The 19,064-nt window shown below is 49.6% G+C and overlaps 1 protein-coding gene across 4 annotated transcripts in view; it reads left to right on the top strand.

The window, feature by feature from the left end:
• Nucleotides 1–19,064, top strand: part of DOCK1 (dedicator of cytokinesis 1) — a 287,380-nt gene that overhangs the window by 107,368 nt on the left and 160,948 nt on the right. For all 4 annotated transcript variants that reach the window (XM_087824025.1, XM_087824024.1, XM_087824027.1 and 1 more), the window contains exons 26-27: nucleotides 11,452–11,579; nucleotides 13,346–13,441. In XM_087824025.1, coding sequence (XP_087680151.1) covers nucleotides 11,452–11,579; nucleotides 13,346–13,441 — 224 coding nt within the window. The remainder of the gene's footprint in view (nucleotides 1–11,451; nucleotides 11,580–13,345; nucleotides 13,442–19,064) is intronic.

Here is a 19,064-nt window from a genome sequence, read left to right as displayed (position 1 = left end):
ATCATCACCACCACCATCACCACCATCACCACCATCACCACCACCACCACCACCACCACCACCACCATCACCACCACCACCACCACCATCACCACCATCACCACCACGATCACCATCACCACCACTACTACCACCAGCACCACCAGCACCACCAGCAGCAGTGCCTACACTGAGTTCACGGTTGTCAGTAAGTAACAGTTGTCAATGGATTGATCCTTCTTGACTCAGAGCTGAGAGAGGGAAGACCTCCCTGAGGACGTATCTGTTCAACATACCATTTAGCTGTCTTTGAATAAGAACCTGAGACATAAGAGGTTCCATGAAAGATACTAAAAATGGAAATTCTTTACAGGATATATGTCAAGGAAGTGTTTTCTTCTGTGGAAACTTCCTCCATTTCTTTAGCCAGTGGAAGACTTGTAGGGAAAGTTCCTGTTTATTTCTGGTGACGACGTCAGCCAGGTGTCCGGCGGGGCCTTCCTCTCCCTCTTTCCAGTGCCCATTTCTGTTCTCACTTTTGGTCTACAAGTCATTTTCATAGACGGCCTCAAAGCCTGCTTTGGAAGCAGTGTGGAAATAAACATTTATAGCTTTTATTAAGCATTTATGGTTTTTTACTAAGCAATTGCTTTGCTTAATAAGGAGTTAGCAGAATACATAATACTGTGGAATAAGTCGTATCTTTTTAAGTACAAAGTTAGGAGTTTGATCTTCACTCCAAGTGCACCCACCAACATAGTAAGTGAGATTGTATGACATATGTAAATTCAAAATTATCGTGGGCTAAATGAGCCCAAATTAGCCTGATGCCTCATGTCTCACAAGCTGCCCCAGAGTCGCACTCGAGAGCCCAGTGTACCTGCCGACGCCCACTGGCCACTCGGAGGTGGTTCAGGGCACTGCCGACGGGAGCGGCCCCCTGCAGGCTTGGAGCTCTAGGCCCCTTTCTGGGTCGGGATCGTGAGGACAGCCCTGTCTTCTCACCTGCGGGCTCCCTGCTTCCTCCAGGCAGCCCAGGGCGTCTGATCTCCGTGTCAGGAAAGACCTCTCAGTGGAAACCTTCTGCTTGGTCTGTTCTCACAAACATGTCATACTTTTGCAAAACATTCTTTGCCACCTTTGGTATAAATATTTAAAGCCAAACTGCTTTCTGGTGAGACACGACGGCTGTGATTTTCATGCTCTGTTCCATTTTTTGTTAATTTGTAAAAAATATAGTTGTCTGTGTCCTGTTTCCTGTTCCCAGTGGAACCAGTCAAATGAACTCCCCACATGTCTAGATTTTTAGAATTTCATGTGAGCGGATTTAGCTGCACAAGCCACCAACTGTGCCAGCCCTTAGCAAACGTTCTCATGGGCATGTGATCAAGGGCATCGCCACACGGCTCCTCCGGGCTCCTCAGTGGCAGCCCCCGGGCAGGTCTCTGTTTGTCAGCTGTCGTGATGCCTCATGGGAGACACTCACTTTGCTCTAACACATTTCTTTCCATCTGCCTCCACATCAAAGACACTCCATAGCTTTAAGAGCCTCTCTTCAGTGGGAATGGAGAGCTGATCCGTGCGAGGAAGCTGGCAGTGACTTCTGGATTCCTAAGTGCCCCTCTGCGGGGAAGCCTCCCCTTGCCAGGTGCGGGTCCCGTCTGTCGAGGCTCATCCTTCTTCTCTGATGGCTCCACTCTGCCTCTCTAAAGGACACAGAGCCTGGGGATGACCCAGCGGAGTCTCTTTGGCTGCAACAGGAGTTGTGTCTTTCAGAAAATGGGGTTGTGTTTGGCCCCAACCTGTATGGACACCTTGGCTGCTCTCACTGCCGCTGTCTGCTCGCAGGTGTACCCCTGAGATGCTGCTTCTGGAGCGTTTTATAAAATTAAGATTGTCTTCTGTTTCCTAATTATTCTAATTATTCCCCAGCTTGGTGGAAATATGAAGGGAGGGCAGTTCAGCCCTGTCCCTGGATTCAACCTAGCTTTTTATTGATATGATGGAATATTTCTAACATACAGACAGGTGGGAAAAGCGTAACAGATGCCCATGTACCCGTCCCTGGGCTTCCCAAGTTTTCAAGTTCTGGTCAGTCTTGTTTCCCCCCAGAGGTTTTGAAGTAAATCTCAGCCTCCCCAGCGTTTCATTGGGACATCTTTGCGAATGTGTGGTGACATTCAAAGGGAATGACACTGTTTCAGAGAAGGGGGGTTATGCAGAGGGACTGGTCCCCTGCCGGTGCCTGGAACTGACCTTGGATGTCCCCGCCTCTGCTCTGGTGCCGGGTGAAGGGCCTGTGACTCTTTAGCATGCGGCTCACGGGAGCCAGTGAATGGTGGTGATGGCTTCCGAGCGTTGTCTCGAGATGTGACTCGACTACTAGAAAGCCGGCTGAAAAGATTATGTGCTTCACAGGAAGATGACTCTAGCATGTAATCTGTGATGCGGAGCGAGCCGATTTTCCAAGCGCGATGCAGAGAGACGGGAAGGTCAGAGCACCAGAGTTTGTGCATTTGTAGCCTTGTTCCCATGTGGCTCCATTGTTGCCCAGATAGCTGACAAAAGCTGTGAAAATGAAGGCTTCAGTCCTGTTACAGAAATGAAAAGTTACAATGTAGTTAAACACCCGGACTCCCAGGTTTAGGATTTGTACTCACAAAAATGCTTTACATTAATGTTATAGAAATTGGACTAAAAGGAGTCAACCTGAGATCGCCTTATCTCTGAAATTAGTCAAGAGCGTGGGACCTGCTTGCGAGAAGCCTCTGCAGTTGGTGAGAGACCTCGCAGAGCATGTGTCTCACCCACGTGGGCTCCTTTCCACTGGGGGTCTGAGCCTGAGACCTTTGGAAAGATCATTCCGGTTAACACTGAATCATTCCTTTACCTTCCAAGATCCCCCCTTTCCTCATATCCCGGTATCGAAAGTGGCCGGAGTAATGGGCAGCTTTTCTGTGGAGCCCACCATGAACTGATCCTCGTGTGCTGATGTTTTGGGAGGGTGGTCGTAGGAGATTTGAGAGTCAAGACTTGAAGGTTTAGGAGAAGACGGTGCCTTCATGGTCTTGACAGTAGTTTAACGCCCCCGGTGGATTCCTTTGCTGGGAGCTCACTATGCGTGGGCACCTTTGGTTTTGTTTCCTGGGTTTTCCCCTCAGGTGGCTGGAATCCAGGGGGAGGAGGAAGGGAACCCTGCCATCCCCTCGCTTCCTGGCCATTCCCGTAGCTCTTCCCTTCACTACAGCAAACAGGCTCTTTTTACAGAGGGCTCGCCATAAAACTTAATTTGTGTCCCATTTTTGAACAGTGCAGAGCTTCTTAAAAATGTTGGCATAATGAGCTTCAATTGCTTTCCTCGTTATTTTCAAGGTGAACGATCCTTCCAGTTATGAAGCCGAGTGAAACTCTCCTTTTTAATGGCGGGAACATTAGTTACAGCAGCCCTTTGAAGTCGGAGAGCAAAGGCCTCGGTACCTACTGAGACTAGCTATTAGGAAACATTGAAATCAGGTTTCTAGGCTATTTTCATTGTGATTAGATCCCAGGTAGGAAATTTATATCTCTAAAAATGACCCTCTTAATCAAATTCGTGTGCTTTAAGTGGTGGGAAGAGAAGCTGTGTGTTTAATGCGCACCTATAATAAAACAGACCTTAATGCTTTGATCCATAAACAAATCAAAATAACATCTCTTCTGCTTCTCCACTGTGGAAAATGGAGAGGTATTTCTCTTTATTGAAAGGGATCTTTAGCACAGAGCTACTCTGTAGTGAGTAGTTTTGTTAACTTGATGGATGTTGCACAGAAAGAAAAATCGGGGTTGGGACCGTCGTGTGCCGTAATCACTCCAGGTGCCACTCATATATCATTCTGGGGTACTTCAGATAGATAGTTGCGCTGACACCTCCTAATGAACGTCACCAGCTGTGAACCCCAAAGACTGATTATTTTAAATAATGGTGCGACATGGACGGCATTTTCTCCTTTCCCATGTTTTTCATGCCTCGAGAACATTTTAATCTTTATCTGTAATGCACTGCACCTTTTTCATCCCTCATCCGGCATATCACTCTCTATCTCTCATTATAGGTGCTTTTGAAAAGGCCATTTGTTAAAACAATGCAGCCTTTTAAGAAATGGTTTATTGAATTCAGGAGGGTGAAGTCAATTTCGGTTTCTTAATTATATCCATTTCAATTCCACTGTAATTTGTTGAGCACCTACCACGTGCTCAGGACTGTTTGTTAGCAGGGTTAATTCCTCTGACAGGCGTCAGAGCCATCAACTTAAAAAAAAAAAAAAAAGTGTAATTGGAAAAGAGTCATTCTCTTAATTTACAGATAAGGGCCCAGGATGTAAGTAACAAGTTCTAGTCTGTAAGGAAAAAACAAACAAACAAACAAACAACACTCCAGGCAGGGAGCTGTCCACAGCCTTGGTGCTGATCACCGCGTTTGCCTGGTTACAAATTACCCCAGGAGTAACGCATTCTGAAAACTGCATTCACTTCAGATGTCATATGTAGCAAGGTAAAATATAAGTAGGTGAATAAATAACACATAAGTAAACATAAATGAAGCACATAGTGTGGTGTTCCTGTGCTCATTGAGTTTTCATAGCTTCTCTCTCCTCATTCTATACGGGGCTCTCTTCTGTAACCGAATTGGCAGAGCCAACAGTGTCTCAGGGTGTAGTTGGCTAACCTTGGTTGTGGCCGGTTGACTGCATTCTGTGCCCACCTCTGGGTGGTCTCCCGTCCCTGTTGCTTGATGTTGGGAGCAGGAAGAGCAATCTTAGAAGAGGCTGTGCCATATCTAGGCTGGCCCTGGAGTCTCTTCAGCTCATGATTCCTTTGAGGCCTTACAGGCCAGGAATCTATTCTCTGTTCCTGCACGATATGTCGCCTGCATTTAACTTGCTCACAGCAGTAGGAGGAGCCCCAGGTCACCTGCCGTCTCCTAGGTTCTCCTTCAAGACCCTGTTCTTTCTGTTGCACTAACCACTCCTTCCCCCAGCATGGAGTGTCCCATACCCTGTGTTTTTGTCATTGTTTTTATCATACGTATTTACTCGTCGGGGCAACCAGGAGAGAAGTGTGTGCCCGACCTCACCTTCTAAGACCCTCCGTGTGCTTGATGACCTTTGCTTTCCTGGTTAAGAGGATGCGCGCCACTCCCCAGATGGAGATGTCCCCCCATCTCCCCACAGAAAGATTGTGCCCGGGGTCTGGCGGGCATGCAGAATTCTCTCTGAACTTGCCGAGCTACCCTCCTGATGTACTTGAACCTGCCTGGAGACTAGACCCCGGCTCTACTCGTGCTCCCCACACAGTCTTCCCCGGCATTTTTTTCGAGGCTTTCTAATTTTTCAATTTACTTATGTATGGGAGTCATTTATGACTTTTCTCCATTGTTTCTTCATTTCTTTTTTTCTGACAAATGATTTATTATGACAATACTAATGGACGTTTAACTCCTATTGTTACACTTCTCCAAACTAAAGGATACAAAATATCTCTTGTCCCCTCTCTTCTTCCAGAAGATGACACACTTGTTACTGGGCCCAGTGGCTTCACCCAGGAGATGTACCTTTGAACAGCTTCTTTTCCCCATTTTCTCTCATCCAGATCCTGCCATGTCACTGCTTCTAATTTCCAAGTTAATTTTAGCTGCTTTGTCAGCCTCTCAGTTAAAATTTCATGGCACTGGGCACCTCAGAGCTGGAACGCAGACCACCTTACGTCTGTTCATTTCGGCACTCAGCTGGATAGCGCGGGGGGTCGTCGACCAGAACACTACGGAGGCGCTGCCCGTCGCAGGAATAGAAACGCAGGGCAGGGCAGGGCAGGGGTGCTGAATACAAGTTCAGAAAGCAAACCATGGGTGTGCCTCAGGGTACTCGAGTTCGTTCTGCTGGTATCGTTAACAGCCGTGACTTGCTGCATTAAGATGATTCTTGAAAAAAACTTAATCTGTATTTGACATGTAAAGATACCAGATTTGTACATGTTTACACGCACATGCACATGCATGGACCGGTCGCCCTGAGGTGCACTGGCCTCAGGGTCAGGTGTCAGGTCTGGCGTGGCTGCTGCTCTGCGGCGGGGCCCTGTGCATGCCTTCCCTCCGGCTTCTGTCCCCACGGCTGTGTAGTGTGGGGCATCACTCTACGGTGCCTGTGATCCTGTCCATTGCCAGCTCCGTTTTGTGCATTTCTGTTGCCTGAAGACTTGTATGGGGGGGAGAAAGCCACTGGAACAAACTGAATCATGTGAGTCCAGAGTTCTTAGATGGTTGAAAAATAAGGTGATTGTCTGTAAAAGATGAACAGCCAGCACCCCCCATTTATATGGCTCCTACTGTTGAATTCTCATTAAAAGTGTTACTGTGGATCTCAGTTCTGTGTAACAGGCTCAAGGTTATTAAACGCACTTTATGGATCATTTGTTTAATGTGACCAAAGTAAAAATTAAGAAGCACATTACTCAGTGTTCATAAAACAAATGTTTTAAATGAACAGATTTATTCCCATCTTTGCATCTTGTTTTAATGTAGAGCCGTCGTGGGGTTGTAGGCGGATACTCAGCTTGGGCATTTATAAGCTGATGATGCCTGTTGAATACCTTTTATAAAGATGAATATTTTTCACTCTGTGCCCATTACCAGAGCGTTAATCACCGTGGCTTCAGCGCGCACGGCTGAGGGTGAGCAGATGTCGAATCGATACCGCCTGCGACCATAGTCAGTCGCACTGGGGGCGGGGCGCTGGAGGGGCCGGGGGGCCGCAGGACCTCTGATCCCGCAGCTGATCTGCGTGGAGCCCGCTCCTGCCAGGCTGCCTGCCCCTTTCCCAGGTGGCCAGGGCCACTGTCCTCGCTGGTTCTGCCTCCTTGTAGGTTATGTCTGTGCTGCGACTCAGCGCTGGCAGGCAGTGATGAGTCCTGCAGTCGCAGACGTGTGGTGGCAGGTCTGACAGGAGGCAGCCGTGGCCTCGATTCCACTCGGTGATGAACACAGTTCATTAAAATGAGAGATCGCACTTGAGGTCTGTAACAGCTGCTTCCTGGCGCACTCCAGACCATGCCATCCAACAGAATTGGCGCGAGCCACATCTGTCGTTCAGAGTGTTCCAGGGGCCACGTTAAACAAGAGTACAGAACAATGGGGGAGATTAATTTTAATAATAAATTTCAACTGAAACATCATCTCGACATGACTTCAGTCTAAAAATCACTAATGACCCGCTTCATCTTGTGTCTTTCACACTGAGTCTCTGAAATCCAGTGTGTTTTTACATCGGTTTTTAGCATCCTGCCTCAGTCTGGATGCTAAATTTCTATCCGAGATACTTGGTCTCTATTTAATAAACATTTAATAAAATCTATTAAAGAGTAGATTTGTGTACCCAAGTTGTTCAAAGCAGTTGTTTCCAAGAATTGAACCAAATATCATATTTTTACATTTATATTTAAGTTACTTACAATTACGTAAAATCAAACATTTTGTTTATCAAGGGCGCTTACTGCATTTCCGCCGCCCGCTGGCTGTCGCAGGAGAGCATACCTGAAGGGTTCGCTGCTCTGTGCACGTTCAGTTGAAAGGCTGACTGTGTAATATTTTTTTATTATGGTTACTGAGAGCCAGCCGCCGTTTACTGGGTGCTCACTGTTGGCCACATACACACACTATGTCGTTTCATTCTCACCTGAGAGGGGAACTACGGCTTCCTAGTCGAGCAGATCAGCCACAGGGAGGCTCGGAGAGTTTCAAGGACCTGCCCAAACCCAAAGCTGGGTATGAGTGGGTGGCTCCATTCCTTCCTGAGGTGTGCGGGTGAGCTGCCCCTGTGAGCTGACCCTCAGTGAGCTGCCCCTGTGAGCTGACCCTCAGCGAGCTGACCCCTCAGTGAGCTGACCCTCGGCAAGCTGACCCTGTGAGCTGACCCTCAGTGAGCTGCCCCTGTGAGCTGCCCCTGTGAGCTGACCCTCAGTGAGCTGACCCTGTGAGCTGACCCTCAGTGAGCTGCCCCTGTGAGCTGACCCTCAGTGAGCTGGCCCTCAGTGAGCTGGCCCTTGGCAAGCTGACCCCTCAGTGAGCTGTCCCTTGGCAAGCTGACCCTGTGAGCTGGCCCTCAGTGAGCTGACCCTGTGAGCTGACCCTCAGTGAGCTGACCCTCAGCGAGCTGACCCTGTGAGCTGACCCTCAGCGAGCTGACCCTGTGAGCTGACCCTGTGAGCTGACCCTCAGCGAGCTGACCCTCAGTGAGCTGAGAGGCTTCCCCCAAATCTCACAGAGACCTGGGCCCCTGAGCTGGACGAGCGTTTGTTGCAGCCGTTTTCCAAATGGTTGTCTTCGGGCAATTTATTTGAAGTATGAGGTTTGCTTTTGTTTTTGATGGTCAGATTCCCAGGCCATCTGTTTTGTGCCGAAAGGGACGATTGACACAAATCGTCATATAGAAATGATATATTCTGTTCATGGGGAGGGAAGGGGAAGGGCATTCTAGACACTGGGCTGGGGCGTCGTAGTGCGACAGGAGAGGCCTGTTCCTGCCTGCTAGGGACAGTCTCGTGCTTTCAAATAGTTCACTGCAGGTGTGTGTGTGTGTGTGTGTGTGGTGGTTGAGTGTGTGTGTGTTTGATATATGTGTGTATGGTATGTAGGAATGCATGTGTGGTGTGTATGAATGTTTGTGTGTGAATGTGTGTGTCTGTATGTTGAGTGTGCGTGGTGTAGCTTCTTTGGTGCCCTTGATTTTTGGTCTTGACTTGTGATGAAATTTGAGAGACTTTGGTGTTATATAAAACCTGTGCCCTGCCATTTGTGAAAAACACTGACAGTAGACCGAAAGGCAGAATAAGAGACACCCCTGAAAAAAAGAGGATTTGGGTCACTTGCTATTGGGAAGGGCAGTCGAGTGGCTGGGGCAGCCCTGGGAGGCAGGCCACTTGTCCCTGCAGACCTGTCATTGGATGCCGGGCTCCTGTCTTTGCACCCTCACACACACGTGCATATGGCCTGTCTGGATCAGCTTGGACACCATCCAGTGAAACTGGGTCACCAGAAAGGCGGGAGAGGTTGTGTTAGGATGTCATTGTCCCTCTGATGTTTTCCAAGGACAGAACAGGCTGTTCTAGACTGTAGGTCCCTCCTCACCACGTAACAGGTATGCTGTGGCCACCAGATGAGGAATGAATTTGGACAAAGTAACCATGCAGCACCTGTCTGGCCAGGAAGAGAGAGCTCCCCTCCACAGTGAGCATACGCGCATGCACACACAGGTGCACACGCACGCACATGCATGCACACACAGACACACACCCTCCATCAGGTCTCCGTGTGTGTGCAGGGGCTGCTGGCACTGATGAGAACAGGGCCCCTCTCTCGTGGAGACTGCACCCCAGTAAGGAGAAACGCATAATAGAACCAGTGGTGACTCGGTGGTGCAAGAGCCTGCCTGCGCCCAGGTCAGCCGGTGGGCTGTGCTCCCCTCAGCTTTGTCCTCTCAGCCAGTTTGAAGGACTCTGGGGCTTTGGGGTCCTGGGACAGGTTTCTGAAGGGTGCTGCTGCCCCTCTGCTCCTCTGTTCTTGGAGGCCTGCATGAGGTGCCTGGTGTGGTCAGTGCCACCTTGAGGGAAGCCTGGAACCCGGTGATCTGGTCCTGGGTTGCGTGTGATGCGGGGCTGGAGCTCGGAGCTCTGTCTGTGGGCCGGGAGGCGGTGGCCCTCCACCCTGGAATGGTGGCTGCTTTTACGAAGTCCTCCTGCTAGTGTCGCCCCACCTCCTCCTCTCCGTGGAGCAGGCAGCTCCCCGTTTCCTGCTTCATCTTGACTGGCCATCGGTGGGGTGGATGCGGAAAACGCCCAGGTGGTGAACACAGGTGGATTATATAGCACGGAGTTTTTATGTTCTCAAGGGGCTAAGAGAATGAAATGTCATTAAACGTGACAAAATGGCAGTGAGGTTTCCGAAAGTTGTTTTGTTTCTCATATAGAGAGGCTGGATGACAGACAGCCAACCCCTGGCTGGGGGTAGTGGGCGCTCCCACCAGGTAGCCAGACTTGGTCGACAGCATCTCCCCACTGAAGATGGACAGGCCAGCCATCACCTCCTTCACCTGGAGTAATCCTGACAAATGACACCAACACACTCAATTACCCCTGAGAACAGTGAAGTCCCCACCAGCCTGTCCAGTGTGACAGATAAATGGGGCGGTAAGGGATGGATTTTGGCCAGGGCGTCTGGGTACCAGAGCCGAACGGCCATTTCTACCATCTCTGAGTCTGGAACCCCCCCGACTCCCCCTCCTTCCCTTCCACTCTTTCTAAAAATCAGTGGGAAAAATGTCCTTATGTATGTATATATATAAAAAGCCAAGAAACATTAATGCAAAACATGCTTCTGTCTCATTAACGTTGCAAAATGGGAAATCTTAAAAACAAGCGGTGTATGTTGAACGTTTCCGAGCTCTGCTGTCTGTCTCGTTTTCTGCTTTGTGGAGGAAGCAGTGGCTGGGCTGGCTCCACGGCACAGGCCCGGGTGGTACACAGAGTGCATATGGGGGGGTGCAGGGGTGCGGGGGTTGGCGCTGCAGCTGAACAGGATTTCCCAGCTGGAGGAGACAGTTAGTGATTGCATTTCATCTGTAATGTCATTTGTATCAGTTTCCTTATTGTGCTTTAATTTCCTGAACACCCTTTTTTCTGTTCCTCTGTAAAGAGCAAATGAAAACCCAAGTTTTCTCCAACTCTGGTCCTCACCCCACAGTTTATATGTTTGCACAGTAATTCAGTCTACGTTCCAGGATCCCAGTGGATGCCCGAAACCGTGGATGGTACCGAGCCCTATGTACACTGTGTTTCTTCTACACGTACACATCTTTAATAAAGTTTCGTTTATAAATTAGGCACGGTAAGAGAGTAACAACAATAACTAGTAATGAAATAGAGCAGTTACAACAATATACTGTAGCAAAGGGTGTGTGAATGTGGGCTCGCTCTCCAAGTATCGCATCGTATGTACATACAGTGTGGATACTGTGGGACAGAACAGCACGGTGTAGGATTTCCTCAGGCTGCTCAGAAGTGCACGCAATTTAAAACTTGTGAATTGTATATTTTTGGAATTTTCTGTTTATTATTTTCGGACTGTTTGACTGTGGGTCACCGAAACCACAGAAAGTGAGGCGGTGGATAAGGGAGTCTGCGGCATGTTTGTGAATTACCGTGTATTTTCCCAGAGATGCCCATGCATATTCATGCACATGCGAGTTCTGTGTGTGAATTATTCACGTAGCAGTATAAGTGATGCCCTTCTAGTCCAGTCATCTGACAGTCTCCAGATGTCAGTTGGCAGAATGTGGATGTAACACGCTGAAAAACAATGTAACGTGCTGGGGAAACAAGCTTCTCGCAGACACGAGTTGCATCTTGGTGGGTCTCCTGCTGACTGGCAACCCCGTGTCCCTGCAGACTGCAGAGAGATCCTGCTTCCCATGATGACGGACCAGCTCAAGTACCATCTGGAGCGACAGGAAGACCTGGAGGCCTGCTGCCAGCTGCTCAGCAACATGCTGGAGGTGCTGTACCGGAAGGATGTGGTGAGTGAGAGCTGCGCGCTTGCACGGCTGCCGCCTGGGACCCACGGGAGGCCTTGTCCCTGGGTTCACGCAAAGCCCACCGAGGGAGTCCCCTCCTGGGATTCATGCGAACCCCGCCTGGGGACAAAGGAGCATAGGCTCATTCAAAATGAAATGGCCTTCATTTTAAGGGCGATCCCCTTTCTGTGAACTTGCACCCTTGAATTACCTTTACTTACGTATAAGGTGTGCTGATTATATTACAGTGTTTATTCTTCTGCATTCAAAATATTTATTTTTAAGTGTCTTTCCTGTAACTTCTCAGCTAAATGCCTCCCAAGACTTAGATTTTAATTCTTAAAGTAGGACAAAAAGGCTTTGGTGATAAACATTGGAAAGAAACAAGTGGAGGGTATTACCTACATTCTTTCGATTCTTACCTTATTAGAGTCAGACGTGCACATGGGTGGGTTTTTTTTTAAGTCACTGTTGCTTCTGAGAGTTTTGAGAGGAGCAGCTTTCTGCCTCTTCCCCTGGTTCCTCTCCCTGTGGGTAATTTCTTCCTGGGCTTTCTTAGCTAGTTTTTGTTTTTTCAATTGTATTTCCTTTTGCATTTCTAAGTTGCATGCTTATCCCATTGACCTTTTTCCTTAATCCACAGTTAGTGCAGCACAGGTGGGAAAGTCTGACCCTACGCTTCCCCCTCCCCCGTGTACCCACTTTCTATATTTGTGTACACGTGGCCACACACGTGGCATCGTTGGTTCTCCAGGTGTGTCTGGAAATGTGTACAGGGCCTTGATCACCTCTGCCCCGGCCTGTGGACAGACTGGCGGGATTTTCGAGTTGGCAGGGCTGGCTCTTAGCTCTGTCCCACATGACCTTTGGACACCTTTGCTGTCAGCGTGCACACGCACACACACGCACACACGCACGCACACGCGCGCACACACACACACACACACACACACACCACCACCACCACCCCTGTCCTGCCCACTGCCTCCTGTCCTGGCTCATTCTTTCAGAGCCTGGTTTGTGCCCTTGGAGACAGAGATCAGAATAAATTCATGCTCAGTGGGGATGGCCAGACCAGGGCATGGCCTTTGGAAGGTTCTGGAAGCCTTCACCTGCAGGGAAGCCTTCAGTGGTTCCAGTCCAGGGCTTCCCCTCTTTTTATTGGAGAGCATTTGGGAGTAAAGGGGTTGCCTGGCCAGACCTCACAGAGGAGGTGGTGCCAGCCCTGGCCGGGTGCAGAAGAGACTAGAGAACGTATTTAAACACGTTCAGAGTCCTGAAGAACCCAGAATCCTATCGCACACTAAATAGGAGAACACAAGTCTCTGCTGATAGGAGGCCCCGGGCTCTCTGAGTTCAGATAGTCCTCTATGCCCCGTGAACACGTTCAGCTCCACGTGCTGGTTCCCAGGCCGCGGGGACTGACCTGCAGAGCCCCCCGTGGTGGGATCCGCCTGCCTCACTTACAAAGGGCCACAGCCTCCACAAAACTAACTGGCGGGCTAATCAGGGACCATACACGTGTTGTTTTTTAAACAGATTTGCTTTTATTTTTAAGGTTTGCTTAAATTAAATCACAATGATTACGTAACAAATTATCAGTAATGGACTATAATTGAGGCTTTTTCCTTGGACAGGGGCCCTTTTTCGTCTCACAAGGGTTAGAACCGATTTGCTCTTTTCAGGGGGAATGGGGTCAGGGAAGCCCCGGGGCTGGCGTGTTGACGTCTGTCCCGGGGGCCGGTCCTCACTGCCGCATTCTCCTGCAGGGCCCGACCCAGAGGCACGTCCAGGTCATCATGGAGAAGCTGCTGCGCACTGTGAACCGCACCGTCATCTCCATGGGCCGGGACTCCGAGCTCATCGTAAGTGCTCAGTGGCCTCACCGGGTCCCTCCCGGTGGCCGGGAGCCTCCCTCCCAGGAATGGCCTTTCCTTTCCAGCCCGAACAGCCCTCTGCGCCTCTTCCAACTGTCCTTTGAGACTGAGCTTATTTCCTTACAACACAGCGAGCGGGCGAGATGCTTTCCTTTACCTCTGTTTCCCGCCTGGTCTGTAAAATGTGCTCACTTCCCACAATTGCAGAAGCAAGTGTGGAAGCCGGAGGGTGAGCCGGCCGGCGTGTCAGAGACGAGCGTTTGGTTCCTGTTTTCTTGGTGTTTGCTTCTAGCAAAGGGCGCTCGCTTCCCTTTGCCACCCGCACTCTTCTGTGGTTTCTTCCTCCACGTTTACATTGAAGATGCCATTAATCACATTTTATGAGCGGCCTTAAAGCGTAATTGAGGAACTCCAGCAACGTGGCCCTTCCATTCCTCCTCGCGCGTGTTGTACGTGTATCTCCTGCCCAGGTCACCCAGGCATGGAATGGTGTCTTTTCCCCCCGGAAATGTCTAAGAATAATATAAAACTTGTGTTACAGTGCCTTTTCCCCAGAGTGTATGCCTTTCCTCCACACCCCCGATTCTCTTAAGTTTGTTTTCTTCGGCTGATTGACCTTGTGCTCAGACGCACATGTGTGCCTTCGCTTCCCAGTGTCCCTGCGGCTGCTCTGTGAGTTTAGATTGGAGGAAGGTGGGGGTCGGGGGGATACCCCGGACAAGGCGGGCAAAAAACTTAATCACCGGGCCTTCTGGAGTGGAAAAGGCTCGGAAGAGGCTTTATGGATGTGTTTTTGGGGCACTCTTAACACCCCTTTCTGTCACAGAGATTTCAGTCCTTATGTGCTTGTTGCTCACTTTTGCATAAACGGAGTGGAAACGGTGTAACTATGAATCAGCTTAAAAATTCTAAGTAAGGATTTAAAAAAACGTAAGGTGATAAAAAAATGTGTTGAACAGATATGCTCCCCTTGGTGATCGGTTCCACGATACTGTCAGCAATAGTATTAAACGTGCGACCTCTTTCCCGCGGGAGTGCGTCCCCGACAGCTCCCTGTCTGTCTGCGCGTGGAACTGAGAGCCGGGAGCCGGGGACTCGTGTCGCTGGATCGGCTGTGGCAGCCACACAAGCCTGTCCTTTGATCTCTGTCTGTAGCATCCTATAAAGCACTGTGCCGCTGGTTGTATGTCATCTGTTTTGGTTTATTTTCTATCTTTCAACATTGTATTTGAAATGGGCTGTTGGAATGCATCTCATGCTTAGAATGAAAACATGCCCCGATCCTAAGGATGATACATTGTTGAACGAATAAAACTGCATTTGGCGGGAACAGAATCGTAGGTCGTGTGGGTGCCCAGCGCACGCCCGTTGTAACAACAGAGAAGCCGCGCGGGAACCTCGCCACACGATTGAGATGCTGTTTTATCTTCACGCCAGCGGAGTCGGCTTCTGCAGGATAATTGAGTGAAGGGCTCACTTTTATGTTGTCTGATTTCAGATTTTATTTCCCTTCCTGTTTGAGGAGGTTCCTAGTCCCTGAGCATTAGGCACAGTCTCAGTCTCTGGGTCAGTTCTCAGCAGGTGGCCATGGTGGGCCAGGTGCCCTTGTCTTGTGGGCAGGTGGCTGAGCAGCGGTTAGGTGGGTGACCGGGCCCCCCTCCAATGTGTCTTTGCTGGAATAAGTGTCTGTGCGCAGAGCTGGGCTGAGAGCAGATGAAATGACTTCTACGCAGCAATATTCCTTCTGTGAGGTTAGCTGCCGCTTCCAGATGATCAGAATTACCTTCTGTTAACGGGCCCTTTAAAAATGTAATTGAGTGAGAAGGACTGTGGCCTGGATACACACCAGGAGACCGGCAATTACCCGTTCATGGAGAGGAAAAGGCTGGTCTCTTCTGAGGAAGGGAAGGGGTCCTGTGGACAGTCTCAGGAGCAGGCTTAGGAGAGGGAGACTCCCGCCTGGATGTTCCACTCGCCCTGTGACCAGACCTCCTGGCTCCCTCGACTCAAGTGACGGCAGTGACTTTGTTTCCACTCTGAACACCAGCTGTTGGGGACACCGATGGCGGGGGGAGGGTTTCATTGTGAGAACAGCGTCGTTGGTGGGGAGGACACCGTTAGTGAAACCCAGGGCTCCCCTCAAGCCTGGATTCTTACGGACCACGTGCTTTTTCAGTTGGGAAAGAGTGTAACTGATAGAAATGGCCTCTCAGTGAACAGCCCTTTACCAAGACGCGTCTCCAGATATCTTCCCAAAGACATTATGTGTCCCTGCGTGAACATTCACTTTTCAATGTTTATTCTAGTGGAGTCATTCATGAATATGCTTTAAAAATTGCTATTCTTAACCTTATTTGCAAAAGAAAGCCACACATTATGAAAGTTTCAAGTGGGGAGAGTCTGGTTTCCTGTCCCAGTGCCACCAAAAGTGTCTCTGATGGGACGTTTGGTACTAAATCCACTCGGAGAACACCTGGCTTTCGGAAAATCCTCCTGACACAGGTGCGCGCCAGCTGCGATGACATCAGAAATCCATCTGTGTCTGGTGTCGGTGCAGCGGTTTTTCCTGCCCCCTCCCATTCCTGGGGCCCTGGCACTTTGTCAAGGGTGGTCGCTGGCTGGGGATTTACTGCAGAGATGAAACCACGTCTCTGCCTGGGGAACGCAGGCTGCGATTCTTGAATATTCACCCCAAACCGCCAAGGTGCCCGAAGTTAATTACCGAGCTGCTTAAGAGGCAGCACCCTGCTTCCACACGCCCTTCTCATCTGCAGAATGCATGCTGCCCACCGCGGCAGGATTAGTGGACCCGGTTCACCCAGTGAGCCCTGGAGCTCCTTCCTTCCTGCAGACACATTGGCTGCACACTTGACCTGTGCCTAACGTGCTGGTGGTAGGGTGTTTCTAGATAAAAGATGTGTCCCTGTGCAAAGCAGCTGCTGTCACCTTCGGGTGACTCTGCACCGCTGAAGCTGCCTGGCTTAGCGAGCGAGTCAGATTTACTTGCTGGTAAACACGCTGCTGGAAGCTCAGTCCCCCAGGTGGGCTGGGGCAAGTGCTGCACCGTCACGGACGTGAGGTATGGGCAGGCTCGGGGCCCAGTTCTTGTTTTTCTCTTGTCCTGGCCCCCATCTCCCGTGAGAGGCACAAAGCAAGCACCTGAATGTGGCCGTGTGTGTTCAGAGCTGTGACTGAGGATCGTGTCTGTCACGGGCCAAGCCTGCCACAGCACCCCAAGGAGAGCGGTGGGGCAGGGCACGCTCACTGGTCCTGTATGAGACGGGGGTCAGCCCGATGCAGGTCCATGTACACCATACCTCAGATCTCCGTGGCGATGGTCACCTTGGCAACCTCGTAGGATGTGGGGGGGACCTGTGCCCACTTCCTAAGCCCTTTCTTTCCTGCATAGTGTGGTTTGGCCACCCTTATTTCCCTCCCCTGTTTATACTCTGCTGGAGCTGGGGGGAGGGTCTGAGGTCCAAAGAGCAGGGGCCCAGGTCCTGGGACCTCTCCTCGAGGCCAGTAGCTCTGTCAGAGGGACTGGCACAGTGTCATGTGTTGGATCTAGTGGCTCATATCCGAGGACCTCTGAGGCAGCAGCAGTAGGTGGGTGACTCACAGGTGACTATAGAATGTGACTCTTAAGTGTCCCCAGCTGCTGTGGGTGATGCACTGGGTCTTCTGACCTGTTTTGCACAGGAGCTGCACTCACCCCCTTCTTTCCCCTGGACCTGTGAGCGCAGTGGGAGCCTCTGTCTCAGCCCACAGGGGTTCCCCACCCTCGCAGGTAGACTCTGTTCTTGCAGAGACCAGGGAAGGGGCTGTGTGTCCCTCCTCTCCTTGGGAAAAGGGTCAGGATTGGGCTAGTCTCCATGGGAGAGGTGGGCCGCTCAGCCCAGCTGAGATGTTGGGATTCCCCCTGGGGGAGGGAGGGAGGCGGCTGATCCCCCGGGCTTGGGACCTGATCGATGGGTGATCCAGAGAGGAGCTGTCACCATGGGGCCAGGGCAGGAGTTTCCCCAGAAACACTGAGTCCTGGTGTCTGTCTGAGGTTCTTTCCAAACTGGACACTAGTTAGCCCTCCGGCAGTGAGCCAGTACGGTGAGCGCCCTGCGTCCTTAAAAAGTCCCCCTGTCGTCCTGGTGGCCGAAGCCCACACCAGGGTGCGTGGTCTGGTAAACTGAGTCCCGGCTGGCATTGAGCCCACCCCTGCCCAGCCGGGCCGGGCCAGTGGGCAGTGCCACACCTCACAGTGCTCTCCTCCTGGAGCCTCGATGACCATCTTTTCAGCCTGAACTTCTTCTCTTTGTCATTGTTTCCTTAGATGACTTCTATTTCCCCCAATTGCCGAGGCCACGAAACAAGTTTAATAGCCACACAAAACATTTCCTTTCATTTTTTTATTTAAAAACTAATAAAGAACTTAGTGACAAGTATAATAACTTAACCTCTATACGTAATGCCATGGGTACATCTACATATGAGGGAATACTACATTTTAACTTGGTTTTTGTATCAAAGTTTTTACTGAAATCTTTCTAAGAGAAGATTCATCTGCTAGTGACACGTTGTGATTAAACTATGAAATGGCTTGGAAAGTATTTTTTTTTCTATGCTGAAGACAATTTTATTTTTAAATAGGAATGAGTTCCTTTTTGACTCTGACATTTTAAATTTTAATTTAGTTTTATTTTATCTAGACTGCTTTCGACCAGGGGCGTTATTTTGTTTTCGAGGATGTCCCCTTGTGTAGACAGATTTCTAGACCTAATTAGAAAGCTGCTCATACCCTATTTCAACTCACTGAGGGAGCTGGGAGTTCTTAAAACACAAGGAGAGATAACTTGTTGCAAACATTTTATAACATTAGTTAAAAACAGTATAAAATACATGAAACACCTTGTTTAAGTTTTATGTCTACGTGACACAATTGCACTTCCTTCATGAATCCAGGATCACCTTACACGTCCTTCCTTTGCACACAAAAAATATTTCTCCATTCTCTTTATTGACACCCAAGGATTTGTATCCTTGTGCAGTGTTTTCACAGAAGTGGTGTATTTTTTTCTTTTTTATTAAAGCCTACGTCTGCGGGACAGCTTGAGCGACCCCAGAGAACGTTTACATGACAGACTCTTCATGTATTTCACGTTCAGATCTGATTGCTGATCACTCCCAGGTCCTTAGAGAATCAGAACACTTAGAACGAAAGCAGATTTGCCGTTGAGTCAGGAGGAAATGCGAGGCAAGCAGCAGCCCCAGTCTGGCCGGTGCGGGGGGAGGGACTTCTCGGAGGAGCCGCTTTGTTCCCTGCAGCTGATCGATCACATGTGCGTGTCCGCACTGGATCGGACGTGAGACTACTGGACAGAAACTCGAAGACTAGGTTTTCTCGGATGTTCGCAAACTATTCAAAATTTAACTTGTACCAAAAAAAGGCAAAAGAAGATCCCTCCTTCCTATTATGAAAAGCAAAAAAAATAAAAAAATTGATAGAGTCATTCATAGACCCGGGGGTTTGGATTTCTAGAAAAAGACACTTGCAAAGGAATGTGTGAAAAAATAAAGGAACTAAGATTTATATTGCAGTGTGCAGTCCAAAGAGAACTCT

This window comes from Miniopterus natalensis, chromosome 14 (genome assembly GCF_054644295.1).
Source record: "Miniopterus natalensis isolate mMinNat1 chromosome 14, mMinNat1.hap1, whole genome shotgun sequence".
NCBI classification, from domain to species: domain Eukaryota; kingdom Metazoa; phylum Chordata; class Mammalia; order Chiroptera; family Miniopteridae; genus Miniopterus; species Miniopterus natalensis.
The sequence above is the reverse complement of the archived record's forward strand: the minus strand, read 5'-3'. Positions and strand labels throughout refer to the sequence as shown.